We start from the raw sequence: 17006 nt of genomic DNA on the forward strand, positions 1-17006 counted from the left end.
CATAGTTATGATTAAAAACTGAAGTGTGAGATGAGAAAACTTCTAGGGAAATGCTTTTATTTTCTGCTTTTATAAATAAAAAGAATGTCTAGTTATTGGGTGCTATCATTGTATACAGCTAGTTTTAGAACAAGGAAAATTCTGAATTGATCTTGTTAACTTTATTTTTTAAATGTTGATTTTTGAGAGAGTAAGCAGGGGAGAGGCGGAGAGAGGGGGACAGAGGATCTGAAGTGGGCTCTAGTGCTTACAGCAGAGACCCCAGTATGGGGCTTGAACTCATGAACCATGAGATCATGACCTAAGCTGAAGTCAGACGCTTAACTGACTGAGCCATCCAGGCGCCCTCTTTTTTTTTTTTTTTTTTTTTTCCAATCCTTATTCACTTTATTTCAGAAAGTGGTAAAATAGCTGTGGAATACAGACCCTGTGAAGAGATCACAGATGCCAGTACTGAAGACGAGCTGCAGGATTTAATTCAAGTATGTGGAGATTAAAGTTCAAGGGTGACATAGCCACTGTAGCCATAATGTAAAGCAACCAGCAGAATTTGGAAGACTTTGGCATTAGCTCTATCATCCTTTGGGAAATGTGAAACTCAAAAACTGCTTTTGACTGCAGGGGATTTCTGGGGCTTTTCCTGAAGTCCTGACCCTTGGCTCTGACCCCTTATTTGAAATTTGGAGAGCAAATTTCATCAGAGCACTGCCACAGTTGTGGACATAGGAGAGGACACAAGCCTTTTAGAGCTCCCCTCAAACAGAATCTCAAGGATTTGGGAACAGAGTAACTATGGCCTTAAATGTGATTATACTACAGCGTTTGAAACCATTATGCCATTCAAATAGGATGTATCACCCAGATGTCGGCATCTCATATATATCTTGCGTGAATATCTTGCTGAAGAACTTTTCTGTAAATCACTCACATGGATGTCCTGAATTAGGGATGAAGTTGCCGAAATAATTTCTAAAAAAAATTTTTTTTTTTACATTTATTTATTTTTGAGACAGAGAGAGACAGAGCATGAACGGGGGAGGGTCAGAGAGAGAGGGAGACACAGAATCTGAAACAGGCTCCAGGCTCTGAGCTGTCAGCACAGAGCCCGACGCGGGGCTCGAACTCACGGACCACGAGATCATGACCTGAGCCGGAGTCAGCCGCCCAACCGACTGAGCCACCCAGGCGCCCCGCCAAAATAATTTCTAAAAGAAAATAGTAATGTGCCACATACAGAATGTTAAAAAAAAAAAAAAAAAAAGCAAAAATGTGTTTCAGCTCATTGAGAGCTTAATTTGGGGCTAGATTTGTGAATTTTTTTTTTAGATTTTTTTTTTTAATGTTTATTTATTTTTGAGAGTGAGAAAGAGCGTGAGCTGGGGAGGGGCAGAGAGAGAGGGAGACGCAGAATCTGAAGCAGGCTCCAGGCTCGGAGCTGTCAGCACAGAGCCCGGCGCGGGGCTCGAACTCACAGACTGCGAGATCATGACCTGAGCCGAAATCAGGCACTCAGCCAGCTGAGCCTCCCAGCCGCCCCTCGATTTCTGAATATTTCACTCACCCCACAGTTGCAAAGTTTGTTTTGAAGGGAAGAGAGTGGAGAAAGAGAAGATGGTTACTTTCTGAAAAAGCACTGGAAGATTTTTCGTGCAAAATAATAATGTTAATTGAATCTAAATCAAACCAGTCGAGGAAACTTCAGACGTTTCCAAGTTTAGGCTTTGAGAAGTCTCGCTTCCTGGGGTGCCTGGGTGGCTCCATAGGTTGAGCATCCGACTCTTGATTTTGGCTCAGGTCACGATCCCAGAGTTTGTGGGGTCAGCCCCACGTCGGGCTCTGTGCTGAGCGTGGAGCCTACTTGGGATTCTCTCTGTCTCTCCCTCTGTCCCTCTCCTCCGCTCACGCTTTCTCTCTCTCAGGAAAAAAAAAATTAAAAAAAAAAAGTCTAGCTTCCTGAAAAAGGTGAAAAGATGAGAAAAAGATTCAGCATTGATGCTAAAGATTTCAGAAACCTGATTATAGCAACAGATCCATTCCTGCATGAGGCCAGTCTTGGAATCAGTTCCATATAAAAACTATTCCTGTGTGCTAGACATTGGGATTAAGATAAAAACCCCCTCTCTCTTGCATTTTACATGCTAGAGGTTGTGCCAGACCATAAGCAAGGACTAAAAATACATTAGAAAAGGGGCTGTGAAGGAAGTAAACTGAGTGCTAGTTGCAGTATTTCAAGAAAATTGTTTAACACGCTGACTATAACATCCTAAGTGCCTTCTCCATGTGGGCGCACAGAGTGGACCTCTGAAAAGTGGCCTTGTTACTTTTTCTAGATCAATGGCTATGTCCAGTCAAGATGAGATGGGGGAAGTTTTCCCACCCAGTGTAAATAAAGGGCTAGAATTGGTTTCCGGCCCTCTTTCCCAGAATGAATTGCTTAGCACTCCCCCCAAACTCCTCCTACAGACATTTAGGGGCCATCGCAGATTCAGTGGTAGGCCCCCATCTAACAGCGTGGTGAATTAATAATCAGCCATGGGTATTGAGAATTTAGAGGAAATGGCAACATTTTAGAATATCTGACTGTGAAGTGTGTTCTCCTCCCCATCGCCCTAACTGGTGCTTATTTTGCAGGTCAGCTACTTTTCTTGGAAGCAGTATGGCCAGGGGGAGGAAGAACGTCTCTCGGATTTAAGCTTTGAAGAGCAAGAGTTCAAATTGCTAGAGCTGGACTAGCATTTTTTAATTTCCCAGGATGCCAGGTCCTGTGGCTTCCTTGGAAGCTCTGCTCCACTCCCCCACCCTTCCACCCCTCAGAGCTGCGGGAGTGCGGGGCCACCCAGATCTGAGTCCAAGTACTACCTTGCTGTGAGCAGCCCCGGGCCGGGGAGGGGGGGGGGAGGGGGGAGGGGGGGAGTGGGGGGGGAGTGGTGGCCTTTGCAGGGTGGAGGGAGGCCTGGGCCCCAAGTGATTCTGGGAAAAGGGCCCGCTCTGCTGGTGCGGAGCCCATCTCCAGGGAGCTAATAAAGGTGGCGTAAATAAAGACATCATAAATAAAGGGTGGGACGTGGGCGGGGAGGGCGCACAGTTGCTAACTGCGCGTGCGCATCATGGGGCTGCCATAATGGTTTGGCTCCCGCTCAGGGCCCAGCGCCAGTACCCCACTCGCCTGGGTCGCTGCACCCCGGAGCCTCCGCGTGTCATGTCCCGGCTGCGCCTGTTGGCCCCACTGCTTCTCTTTATGTGGCAACCATTGTGGCTGCTGGTCCAGGCAGCTCAGCCTCCGGAGTGGGCCCTGGACCCTGCCCAGCTGACTTCCGACCCCCTGGAGGCGGCTGAGCCCTGGTCTTCTCACTCCTCTGATCCCCCGCCCGAATCGCCCCAGGCACTTACACCCCCAGCTGAGCCGGGGGGCTTTAATTACCTGGGGTCCTCTGCTCCAGCCCAGATGTTGGCCCCGCCTAAGGAGTTGACCGAGACTTTGGTTCCATTGCTGGACACGGATTCGTTTGGAGAACTACCCCCAGGGCCAGATGAGGATCTGAATGACCAGCTAACCCAGCATCAAAGGCTCCCAGAGGTGGTTCCAGTGCCAGGTTGGGATCAGAATCAGACCATAGCTCCGCCTCCTCATCTCAAAAGTAAGACTAAAACTGTAGGTTTAGATCAGGCCGAAGATCACCAGTCATTTGATTCCAATATGGGTCTCCTGTATCCTGAGGAGAACCTACCTATGGGTTTCCCAGGGGGACCAGATCAACTTCCAAACTTCTCTGAGGAGGCTGAAATTCCTCCACCCTTGCAGAAGACCCCACATCATCTAGAGTCCCCTGAGGAAGCTGAATCTTTTTTGCCCCAAGGGGAGGCTCAGGCTCAGCATCCAGAGCCCTCTGAAGAGACAGAACCATCTCTACTTGAGCAGGAGGCTCCATCTCAGCGTCCAGAGTCCCTTAAGGATGGAAATTCAGCAAACCCACAAGAAGCCCCAGCTGAGCCTTCAAGTACCCCTGAAGAGGTCGAACCTTCTTCAGTCCAGCAGGAAGCCTCAGCTCACCCTACAGAGGCCCCCGAGGAAGTGGAACCTTCTCCAACCCCCCAGGAGGCCCCTGCTCAGCCTCCAGAGCCATCTAAGGACATCATATCTCAACTGTTAGCACATCATGAAGTAAATGTGCTATCTCCAAGTCAGAGTGAAGCTCAGAAGCCAAGCTTCCCCAATGTCACTGTTAAACCTCTGGATCTTACCATAACTCTAACTCAGCCTGCGGAGCACCCTGAGGAGGCTGGACCTACCCCAGTCCAGCAGGAGGCCCCTGCTCAGCCTGCAGAGCGCCTCGAGGAGGTTGAACCTACCCCAGTCCAGCAGGAGGCCCCTCCTCAGCCTGCAGAGCGCCTCGAGGAGGTTGAACCTACCCCAGTCCAGCAGGAGGCCCCAACTCTAGTTCCAGAGTTCCCTATCGAGTATTTAACTCAACTTGCAGTAAGTGATGAGGTGACATCTCTACCTCTAGGTCAGTATCCAGATTATTTAATGTTTCCCAGGGTTATAGGTAAGCCTTTAGATGTGGAATTTACCACAACTCCAGGGCCTGATAAAGGTGTTGAATCTTCTATAGCCCAGCAAGAGGCCCCACCTCAGCCTCTTGAACATACTGAGGAAGCAGAACTTTCTCTAACCCAGCAAGAGACCTCGGGTAAGCCTCCAGAGGAGGTTGAGCCTTCAAGTGAGCAGGAGACCCCAGGTCAGCCTTCCGAGCCTCCTGGGGTGATTGATCCTTCTCTAAGGCAGCAGGAGACCCCAGCTCAGCCTTCAGTGCCTCCTGAGGAAGGTAAGCCTTCTCTAAGCAAACAGGAACCCCCAGCTCAGCTTCCAGACCGTTTTGGAGAAGCTGAACTTTCTCCAACCCAGGAGGAGGCCTTAGCTCAGCTTGCAGAGCTCCTTAATGAGGCAGAATCTTCAACCCAGCAGGAGACTCCAGCTCAGTCTCCAGGGGAGATAGAATCTTCTGCAACCCTGCAAGAGCAACCAGCTCAGCCTCCAGAGCTGCCTTCCAGGGAGGTGGAACCTTCTCCAACCCAGCAGGAGCACCCAGCTCAACCTCTATGGCATCATAAGATGACAGTTTCACCTCCAGGTCACTACCATGATCAACATTTAAACCTGCCCAATGTCAGTGTGAAACCTCCAGATGTGCAGCTTACCATGACTGCAGAACCCACTACAGAGGTGGGACCTTCTGCAGTTCGGCACGAGACTATAGCTCAGCCCTCAGTGCCTCTTAATGTGGAAGCTTTTGAAACCCAGCATGAAGCCCCAACTCTGCCTCCACAGTCCCCTGAGGTTGAATCTTTGCCAGTCCAACAGGAGACTCCAACGCAATCTCCAGAATCTACCACACAGGAGAAACTTCCAACACAGCAGGAGACCCCAGTTCAGTATCCAGAATATCCTGGAGAAGTTGAACCTTCTACAACCCATCAGGAGGCCCTAGCTCAGCAATCACAGGCCCCTGAGGAGGGTGAATCATCCTCAACCCAGGAGGAGGCCCCGACTCAGCTTCCAGAGGCCCAGGAAGAGGGTGAACCTTCCCCTCTCCAGGAGGAGGGCCAGGGTCAGCACCCACAGGCCTCCGAGGGGAGTGAACCACCTACAACCCAGGAGGAGTCCCCAGCTCAGCATCCACAGACCCCTGAGGAGGTTGAATCTTCAACCCAGCAGGAGGCTCCAGCTCAGTATCCTCAGGCATCAGAGGAGGGTGAGCCTTTTCCAACCCAACCAGAGACCCCAACTCAGTATCCAGAGCCCCTTGAGGGGACTGAGCCTTCTCCAGCCCAGTCAAAGGCCACAACTCAGCATCCAAATCCCCTTGGGGAAGTTAAACCTGCAACCTATCAGGAGGCCCCAAGTCAGCATCCACAGACCTCTGAGGAAATTAACCCTTCTGCCACTCAACAGGAAGCCACAGCTCAACATCCAGAGCCTTCTGGTGAGGTTGAACCTTCTCCAACCCAACAGGAGGCCCCAGCTCACTCTCCAGAGCATCAGGTGGTAACAGTTTTTCCTCAAGGTCAGAATCAAGCTCAGCTCCTGCTGTTGCCTAATGTCACTGTTAAACCTGTGGATTCCTCAGTTACCATGACCTCAGAATCCACTAATGAGGTTGAAGCTTCTCCACTCCGAGAAGAGGCCTCAGCTCAGTCTGCAGTGTCCCCTGAGCAGTTGGAACCTTCTCCAATCCAGCAGGAGGTCCCACATCAGCATCCAGCCGCCCCTGAAAATGTGGAATCTTCTCCAGTCCAGCATGAAGTCTCAACTCCACCCGAAGATTTTCCTGAGGAAATTGAACTTTCTCCAAGCCAGCAGGAGAGCTCAGCTCTGCCTCAAGTGCCTGTTGCAAGTATAGAACCTTCTCCAATCCAGCAAGAGGTCCCAGCTCAGCAACCAAAGCCCAATGAGGGGGTCGAGTCTTTTCCAGTTCAGTATGAGCATCCAGCTCAGCCTCCAGGGTCCTCTACAGATGTTGTAGCTCAGTCTCCAGTACAGCATGAGGTGACATTCTCACCTCCAGGTCCAGGTGAAGATCAGCATCCAGTGTTGCCTAATATCACAGGTAAACCTGTGGATCTGAGGATTTTCCTAAGTCCCCAGGCAACTAAGGAGGTTAAACATCTTCCAGTGCAGCAGGATGTCCCTGCTCAATCTCCTATTCCCCCTGAGAAAGTTGAATTTGCTCCAGCTCAGTCCAAGCATCTTTCCCAGTCTCCAGAGTCCCCTGAAGATGAGTCTTCTCCAGGCCAACAAGAGGTCCTAGCTCAGACTCCAGACCCCCCTAAGGCTGTGGACCCTGCTTCAGGCCAACAGGAGGCCCCAGCTCAGTCTGTAGTCCCCCAGCTGGCCCCAGCTCAGCCTTCAGAGCCTCCTGAGAAGGTAGAACCATCTCCAGTTCAGCAGGAAGTCCCAGCTCAGCCTTCAGAGCCCCCTAATGAGGCAGAATCTTCTCCAACCCCGCAGGAGGCCCTGGTTCAGTCTCCTGTCCCCCAGCAGGCCCCAGCTGTATCTCCTGAGCCCCCTAAGGAGGTAGAACCTTCTCCCACACTGCAGGAGGCCCCAGCTCAGCCTTCAGAGCCCCCTAATGAGGCAGAGTCCCCAACCCAGCAGGTGGCCCCAGCTCAGTTTCCAGTCCTCCAGGAGTCCCCAGCTATATCCCCTGAGCCCCCTAAGGAGGTGGAACCTTCTCCCACACCTCAGGAGCCCCCAGCTCAGCCTTCAGAGCCCGGTAATGAGGCAGAATCTTTTCCAACTCAGCAGGGAGCCCCAGTTGTATCCCCTGAGCCCCCTAAGGAGGTAGAACCTTCCACACAGCAGGAGGCCCCACCTCAGCCTTCAGACCCTCCTGAGAAGGTGGAACCATCTCCAGTCCAGCAGGAAACCCTATCTCTACCTCTCGAGCCACTTAAGGAGATAGAACCTTCTCTAACACAACAGGAGGTACAAGCTCAGCCTTCAGAGGCCCCTGAGAAGGTAGAACCATCTCCAATTCTGCAGCAGTCTCCAACTCAACCTCCGGAGCCCTCTAAGGAGGCAGAAACTCCTCCAGCCCAGCAGGAGGCCCCAGTTCAGCCTCCAGAGCCACCTGAGGAGGTTGTAGCACAACCTCCAGTCCATAATGAGGTGACAGTTCCACCTCTAGGACAAGAGCAAGCTCAGCATCCAAACTTGCCCAATGTTACTGTTCAGCCTGCTGACCTGGAGCTTACTGTAACTCCAGAACCTACTGTGGAGGCTGAGCAGTCTACAATCATGCAGCAGACTCTAGCTCCTCCAGAGGACACTGAGGTGACACCTCCACATCCAGAGCAGGTCCAGGCTCAGCATCCAAATTTGACTGAAGTCAGAGTTCAGCCTTTAGACCTGGAACTGACCATAACTCCAGAACCCACTACAGAGGTTGAAACTTCAACCACGCAAGAGATCCCAGGTCACCCTTCAGAGCCACCTAAGGAGGTTGTAGTTCAGCCTCCACTGTTTCAGGAGGTGACAGTTCCAACTCCAGGTCTGGATCAAGCTCGTCATCCATCGTCACCTAATGTAACAGTTCAGCCTTTGGACTTGGTGCTTACTGTAACTACAGAACCCACTACGGATGTTAAACATTCCTCAGCCCTGCAGCAGACTACCGCTCCTCCAAAGGACCTTGAGGTGACATTTCCACATTCAGAGCACATTCAGCATCCAACCTTAACTAAAGTCACAGTTAAACCTTTGGACCCAGGGCTTACCGTAACTCCAGAATCCACTACAGAGACTGAACCTTCTCTAACCATGCAAGAGACCCCAACCCAGCCTCCAGAGCCACCTAAGGAGGTTGTTCAGTATCCGTCCCAACAGGAAGTGACAGTTCCTACTCCAAGTAAGGATCAAGGTCAGCAACCAACATTGCCCAGTGTCACAGCTCATCGTGTGGACTTGGGGCTTACCATAACTCCAGAACCTACTACAGAGGCTGAACATTCTACACCCGTGAAGGAGACTACAGCTCCTCCTCCAAAGGACCTTGAGGTGACACTTGCACATCCAGAGCAGGTTCAGAGTCAGCATCCAAACCTGACTGAAGTCACAGTTCCACCTATGGACCTGGAACTTACTGTAACTGCAGGATCCAGTGTGGAGACTGAACCTTCTCCAACCATGCGAGACACCCCAACTCAGCCTCCAGAGCCACCTAAGGAGGTTGTAGTTCAATATCCATTCCAGCAGGAAGTGACAGTTCCAACTCCAAGTAAGGATCAAGGTCAGCATCCAGCATCACCCATCATCCCATTTCGTCATGTGGAGCTTACTATAACTCCAGAACCTATTACAGAGGCTGAACATTCGACAACCCTGAAGAAGACTACAACTCCTCCCCCAAAGGACCTTGAGGTGACACTTGCACATCCAAAACAGGTTCAGAGTCAACATCGAAACCTGACTGAAGTCACGGTTCCACCTATGGACCTAGAAATTCCTGTAAGTCAGCAACCAGAGTCATTTGAGACAGGTTTTCCTCCAACAACTGAACATCCTGTGGTGCATTTTGTAAAGTATACCTCAGAAAAGGCATACACAACTTTAACTTGGCAACCAGAACAGAATGCCACCACAGACCTCAAAATATGTGAGCGCTGTACCTGCAAAGAGGAGACACTGTCGTGTGTTGGTCTCAGCCCACAGCAGAGGCTCCGCAGAGTGCCCGTGCTGGAGCCCGACACCTACAACGGCACCTTCACCATCTTGTAAGAATCGCCTTTACTTGTTTGTTCTCTGCCTCCTGCTTGACATGGCAGTCTCTTCCTCAATGTCGCCCTGGGCCTTCCTCATCTCCCCAACCACGTTGACTGACTTTCTGTTTTTACCTTTTCTTTGTCAACTATCCCTTATCTTCATTTTCCTTTTTACTACTGTTCGCCCTTCTGCAATCTTTTACTTGTAATTGTCCTTATTCTTTTTCCTTATCCAATTTTTAGCCCCATTATTTCATTCCTTAACCTCTACTCTCCCATTTTTGCTCCATCCTCTATAATAGGATACAACAGAGTAGTGAAGAGTAGAGATTCTGGAACTAGATTGCCTGCGTTTGGGCCGAGGTCTGTCATCTATTAGCTTTGTGACTCAGTTTCCTTTTCTGTGAAATGGAAATTATGATAGTTACCATCTCATGGGATTATGGTGAGATCTAGATGAGGTAATACATATGAAGCACTTGGATCAGTGCCTGGCGAAATATGAGTGTTCGCTGTTATTATTTTGATTCCCCAGACCTCATCTTTGACGCCCGGCCTTCCACATACAGTACTCAGTTTGGGCCCAACCCAAGAGTAAGTACTATGGGCGCCACACTAGGATGAAATCGTCTTCAGAACATGAAATGACAGGTGGGAAGAAAGGAAATGGTCATAAAAAGGGAGGTGGCATGTAATTAAGTACTAAAAGAGGTACCATGGGTGTTGGAATTCAGCAGACTCTGTAATCAGCGGAGTATGGAGGTCAGGGAGAGCTGCATGGATAAGCTAACGCTTTAGCTGAGACTTAAAGAGTGGCTCTGATGTGTTAAATAGAGAAAAAATGGGTATAAGTCTAGGCAAAGGCACGGCTGCAGGAATGATCAGGAATTAAGAATTAGGTTAAGCAGTTAAAGATCCAATTACGAGAAACCTTGACTATCAGCTAGAGAGGTTTGAACGTTAGATTCTGAGTTATAGAGAGCCATTGAAAGTTTTCAAGCATGAGATATACAGAACGCTGAAACAGGATTATTTTCAGTTCCCCATATAGGCCGATCTGGAGAGGAGAGCTTGATCCAGCGAGACCAGATAGAATGTTCTAACAAAACCTGGGAATAAAGTAACAAGGGGCCGACTCAGAGTGGCTGAAAAGAGTAGAAAGAAAAGCCTTGAGAGCACTGCAAAGGAGGAAGTGACAAGATAGACTAACTGATGACAGTCGCGGGTGGGGTGTGCACGGGAAAGAGAAAACTCAGATATTACTCTGAAACTTCTGTCCCAGATAAGGAGAATGATGGAAGTTGAGGCATCTTTTACCAGGGAACACAGAGCAACCAGAAGGCTTCAGGTTGACTGGAAATGTCCACCAGGCACATGGGCAGATGGGTATCTGTTTTGAATTTATTCCTGACTCCCCTGAAAAAAATGTGTATATAAACTGACCAGGTAAGCTGTTGCTGAGGGAAGAGGACAAAACTAAAGGTAAAGATTCAAAGTCATACGCAGAGTTAGCGGTTGAAACTGAACCTCAGGCATTTAATAGCTTCTCTTAAACATGTGTAATTCATGGATACATGAATTATCATGGATACTTTTTTTTGTTTTTAATGTCACAGGTATAGAGGATAAAACGTGAAAATCCCACCCCACCCTCCCTACCACTCATAAGATAACTCCTGTCACCTTTTTGGTGTGTGTCCTTCCTTCCCATCTCTTTCCTTTGCATTTTTTCCTAATTTCCTAATGAGGGGATACTTTTTAATTCCTTGCCCAGTGATTTGTTGCTTTTCCCTATACAATATGTCTAAGAAATCTTTCCATGTTAGTTATTCTAATTTCTAACTTCCCTTATCCTTCTAACACCTAGAGAGGTTTCAGTAGAGGGCTTCTTTACATTTGTTTGCTGATAATGGTAAATTTTTTACCATTTTTTTCGTTGAATTATTATTTTCTCATTGATTTGTGGAAGGAACCATTTTAGACACATAAGTGATTTGGGGAAAAAAAATACTTATCTCCAGAGTAATTAACAGGCGTTATCTACCCAAGGAATGGAACAAATAGGAAGTTCAGGTTCTAAGGAGCTGGCTTGTTTGTGCCAGTGGCCCCACGCTATCTCTTTATTAATTGCACCACCTGGGATGCTGATAGCCGCGGAAATTAGAAAGTTGGCATTTACTGCATTGGAATATTCCCCACAAGGTTGCCAGTGATTCTTTTATTTATTCTGTTCATTCCTTTCCTACCTATTCAAGGATCTGAACTGTGTTTCTTCACAGAAATTTCCAAGGAAACTCTATTTCTCACATTGATGAAAATGTATGGAAGGGATACCGTTGGGCTGAGAAACTGTGAGTATATTCTCTCCAAATACGAATACAAAAAAAAAAAAAACAAAAAAAAAAACTAACTGCATTCTAAGGTCCTTCTTGGTCCAGAACTTTGAAGTCAGTAGCTCTGAGGAAAGGTGTTTCCCCTTCCATATCCCAACTCGACCTCTACCGATTGCAATTCTGTGTTAATTTTTTTTTTAACGTTTATTTATTTTTGAAACAGAGAGAGACAGAGCATGAACGGGGGAGGGTCAGAGAGAGGGAGACAGAGAATCTGAAACAGGCTCCAGGCTCTGAGCTGTCAGCACAGAGCCCGACGCAGGGCTCGAACTCACGGACCGCGAGATCATGACCTGAGCTGAAGTCGGCCGCTTAACCGACTGAGCCACCCAGGCGCCCCATCTGTGTTTATTTTAAAAATTAAATTTGGCAGGTTCCCTTTAAAATTAGAATCAATTTCAACTTATTTTCCATTATACAAGGAATACGTGATTATAGTCTCAATATATAAAAATGAAATAACAGGGGGACCTGGGGGGCTTATTCGGTTAAGTGTCCAACTTCGGCTCAGGTCATAATCTCAACGGTTCGTGGGTTCAAGCCCCACGTTGGGCTCTGTGTTGACAGCTCAGAGCCTGGAGCCTGCTTCGGATTCTGTCTCCCTCTCTCTCTGCCCCTCTCCTGCTCATTCATTCCCTCTCTCTCTCTGTCTCAAAAATAAATAAACATTAAAAAAAATTTTTTTGATGAAATAACAGATCTAGTGAACACCTGCCTTATGTTCTAATCCCCCCACTGCTGGGATAGCCACTACTCTGGATTTAGTATATATCCTTCCAGACCTTTTTCCATGCATTTGCCTACATACATATTTACAGCAAAATAGGTTTGTTGTGTGAGTTTCTTATCTTTTTTTTACATAAATTGTAACATCCTACAACTCGATTCTTTTGCTTCGTGGTATGTCTTAGACTTTTTTTCTTCCAGTACATAGAGGGTTACCCCATCCATGCAAGCTGCTGCATAATATTCCATAGTATGAGTGTATTACGATTTAGTAATTCCCCTCCTGATGGATGTTTAGGCTGTGTCCAGTTTTCTTATTACATGCATTGCTGCATGGACCACCTCATACATGCATCTTTGTGTACGTGGGTGGGTATTTCTGTAGAATAGATCCCTGGAAATGGAACTGTTGGGATGAAGACGATGTCGATATATACAATTTTAATTGCCCTCAAAAAAGGTGTGCCAACTTACACACCAATCCATACACCATGACAGCATTCATTTCCTCCTACCCTCCCACTCTTGGATATTCTCCATTTCTTGGCTGATCTGGTGGGTGAATAAAATGGGTCCCTTCTGAATTTGAATTTTTCTGATTACGTATACATTTAAATATCTCTGTATGTTTCCTGGGCATTTGTGTTTCTTGTCTGAATTTTCTGTCCTTTGCCAATTTTGTTGTTATCTTTTTTTTAAATTGATTTGTAGAAAAAGTCAGTGTAGACACAAGTAATTTTGGAAACAATATTATACTCAAAGTAACTGACTGGCATTTTTCATGACAGATTGTGTGTCATATCATTAGTTCAACTTGGGTAGATAAGTCATAAATGACTTCTGAATTAATAATAAAAGACATAACAGTCATAGTAATCTAAATGTAGGGATTATGATCCCCCTAAAGTAGATTCCCCCCTGCCCCTTAGTCTGATAACCTTACTGGTAAGGGACAAATGGTAGAACAAGGTAGTTGTTTTCTTATGAATTTTATGAATTTCTTAAATACTATATATAGTTTATATTTTCTCATGATAGTATCTAACTTGGAGATCTTATTTCCCAAACTTGTAAGAAAAATGAAAGTAATTTGGCACAAGGAACAAGAGAGAGTGGAGAGAGTGGGTAGGCTGAGGGACAGGGGTAGGAGAAAAACTTTGAATTGTGTATTATATACCTTTGGAATTCTGAGCCATGCAAATATATATTACCTATTAAAAAAAATAAACTGAAATTAAAAAAATATTTTTTGAAAAGCGTGTATTTGGTAGTTTATATACTAGAAGATGAATCTGGTAAGATTTGATGATTCTTAAAAAATTTTTAAATGTTTATTTATTTTTGAGAGAGAGAGAGAGAGAGAGAGAGAGTGAGTGAGCAGGGAAGGGGCAGAGAGAGAGGGAGACACAGAGTCCAAAGCAGGCTCTAGGCTCCGAGCTGTCAGCACAGAGCCTGATGTGGGGCTCGACCCCACAAACTGTGAAATGATGACTTGAGCCGAAGTCAGACACTTAAGCAACTGAGCCACCCAGGTGCCCCAAGATTTGATGATTTCTAATTCAGCTTGAGGGTTATGCCTTGTAAGACAGAAGTTTTTAACTATGGGTCAATAGTCCCCTGGGGCAGGATTTTTAACCTTTTTTTCTATATATCAAATTTTAAAAAAAATTTTTTTCAACATTTATTTATTGCTGAGAGACAGAGCATGAACAGGGGAGGGGCAGAAAGAGAGGGAGACACAGAATTGGAAGCAGGCTCCAGGCTCTGATCTGTCAGCAGAGAGCCCAATGTGGGGCTCGAACCCACGAACCGTGAGATCATGACCTGAGCTGAAGTTGGACACTTAACAGACTGAGCCACCCAGGCACCCTTCTATATATGTATTGATGATCTGCAGAAGCTTATGTTCTTGGGATAATGTTTTCAAATGTATAATAAGTTAAAATATATAGGAAAAGGAAATTATGTGGAAATAGAGTTTTCAAAAATTTTTTAAAAAGATTAGTGATATAGCAATAAATCTGCTTCTGTTAGAATATTAAATAACAAAATATAATGGTACGCCTACTAACTATTATAACTTCAAGGTACTGATGAGAATAAATGATATTTTGAGATATCCACGCCAAATATGTGATATGAAAATATCTGATTTCTGCTGGGGACCAAATTAACTACACTAATCTGTGGTTTGTTGCCTACATTCATAATGGAAGGAAATGCTAATTCTAGTTAGAGGTTTGTGAAAATAGAGATGTGATTCTATTTCCCATCCAAGTTTGGCACCCACAAATTCAGTCCATTCTATTCACGGACCTGAGCCCTAAAGGGATGGTCTGCAAATTGAAATCGCATGCACACCTTTGCACGTATTCAAGAAAGTGCAGTTTTCTAGGGAAAGGGTCCATTCCATAGCTTTTATGAAATTCTCAAAAGGTTCTTGTCTCAAAAGATTGAGTCACAAATTGGGGCGGAGGTGGAGAAAGACATTTGTTTTCCTGTGAAGTTGTACTTATTCTCATAAATGATGATAAATGAATGATTTGTTTTAATTAAAAGTAGTATATTTGCAAATTGATACCTGTCACTTTCTGAATTCATTCAACAAATATTTATGGAGCATCTCCTATGTCCCAGGAACTGTTTTACATGCCAGGGATATAAGCCCAAGAACAAAACTGACCAAATATCCCACTTGTCAAGGGGTTTACAAATATATAATATAAAAACAAATATGTAAATATAATAAATACATAGAATTTCAAGTATTGGTAAGAAATCAGTGGCCAGATCTCTCAAGTTTTCTAATTTATTCAACGACCGTTTCTGCTGCTCATAGACTGAGTTTTTTACTAATGATAATACTTTTCATTCATATAATCTTGAGTTGGTTCTTTTTATTAGATGTACTGTTTACCTCTGTCTGAGGATATATTAATGATGCCATTCTAAATTTTGTATACTGTTTAGTTTTGAGAGAGAGAGAGAGTGAGAGACAGAGTGCAAGTTGGGGAGGGGCAGAGAGAGAGGGAGACACAGAATCGGAAGCAGGCTCCAGGCTCTGAGCTTCAGCACAGAGCCCAGTGCAGGGCTTGAACCCATGGACTGCAACCTGAGCCGAAGTCGGATGCTTAACCGACTGAGCCACGCAGGTGCCCCATTAATGTTGGTATTCTCAAATCCTTTTGTGTTTTCTCTGTTAACTGTGTCATTGACTATAAGCTGTTATATTTGTTTTTTATTTTCTGTCCTGAATAGAATTGGCTTTCTCACTCCATTTGGTCATTCCTGAGTGCAATTTATCTTTGTAGTTGAGATTTGACTTGCTTCTGTTTTCTGGTCCTAAGGAAGAGGTGAAATGAACCACGGGGCTTGTTATTGGTGACAGGTCCCCCTGAGAGTTAAAGAAGAGGTGGGAGGTGACTTCTAATGGCTAGTCAGAGTGTATACCCTTCCTCCAGGGTTCTGGGACCCTGCCCCCTTCTAACACCAATGGCTCCTGCCTGGAAGAAAACACCCTTTGCTGCCAGATCCAAGGAGGAAGGATGTGGGGTTGATGTGCTGTCCTTGGTCCTACTGCAGTATCCCAGCTAATCACCCTGTAGGTGGCTCCAAGGCATTTCTGGTGGGGAGTGTTTGTAGAGCTACTCCCTTGGCTTTGAGCTAAGGTTGTGGATTTTCTAATTGTATCTTTTCTAATCATCCTTAGGGACTTTGGTGGAGTTTGGAGTTTGGTAGAGACTTGGCATGTTTCAATCTGCCAGCTTGAAATAGCACAACCTCTTAGGAAGACAATTTTGTACCCCTGTTAAATCCTGGAGAAACTTAGGCAAATGTGTACTAGGATATAAACAGAAAAATGTCCAAAGCAGCACTGTTTATAATAACTAAAAATTAGAAAAATCTAGTATCCACCAACAGTAGAATGAACAAATAGTGTTACACGGGTATTTACTCTATACTTATTAAACTGAGCATTTATGTTATGTGCATTTTATGCACATTTTTAGTTCTCACAGATATTTTTTAGATGGGGAAAAAAATTAGATGGCTTTACTTGTAGCACTGATATGGTTATAAATAGGGCTTCCACAATAAAATTTGGGAAAAGAGAGGAGGAAGTGGCAGTTCTGTCCATGTTTTTGCCACTCAGGGCTGGGTTCTAACAGAGATTTTGTGATCCAGAGAGTAGGCATTAAATGTACATTTTGGTGTGAAGAGTGGATAGGGGTGTGTGTGTGTGTGTGTGTGTGTGTGTGTGTGTGTGTGAGAGAGAGAGAGAGAGAGAGAGAGAGAGAGAGAGAGAGAGGGAGAGACAAAGGAGTATGTGAGAAGAAAAGATTTGAATCAAACAGCAGAGATCACCATCCCTACATTAAATAAGAATTAGTGTATTTGGTGGCACCATTACCCAGGTTTCTCTCACATCTAGCGGTCCTGTGTAGCAAATAGTTGTAGTTATTTTTGCATTTTGACCCAGAAATGACCTTTTCATTTTGCAGAATTCTCAGGGACAATTATCTGACCGAATTACATAAAGACACATTTGAAGGCCTGCTATCCCTCCAGTATTTGTAAGTTAATCAGTTCATCATTTATTATGAGTTTTTAGTTATATTATTTATT

The 17006-nt window shown here is 45.7% G+C and overlaps 1 protein-coding gene across 2 annotated transcripts in view; it reads left to right on the forward strand.

The window, feature by feature from the left end:
* The first annotated feature begins 3141 nt into the window (after positions 1–3141).
* LOC144615266 (uncharacterized) overlaps positions 3142–17006 on the forward strand; it is a 50204-nt gene continuing 36339 nt past the window's right edge. The window contains exons 1-4 of one of the 2 annotated variants that reach the window (XM_081794910.1): positions 3142–7945; positions 8303–9273; positions 11541–11612; positions 16883–16954. In XM_081794910.1, the coding sequence (XP_081651036.1) occupies positions 3200–7945; positions 8303–9273; positions 11541–11612; positions 16883–16954 (5861 nt within the window). In that variant the 5' untranslated portion in view covers positions 3142–3199. The remainder of the gene's footprint in view (positions 7946–8302; positions 9274–11540; positions 11613–16882; positions 16955–17006) is intronic. The other variant, XM_081794911.1, reaches the window with a different exon arrangement.

The sequence above is a fragment of the Panthera onca genome, assembly GCF_046562875.1.
Source record: "Panthera onca isolate mPanOnc1 chromosome E1 unlocalized genomic scaffold, mPanOnc1 haplotype 2 h2.Chr16_ul_9, whole genome shotgun sequence".
Lineage (NCBI taxonomy): Eukaryota > Metazoa > Chordata > Mammalia > Carnivora > Felidae > Panthera > Panthera onca.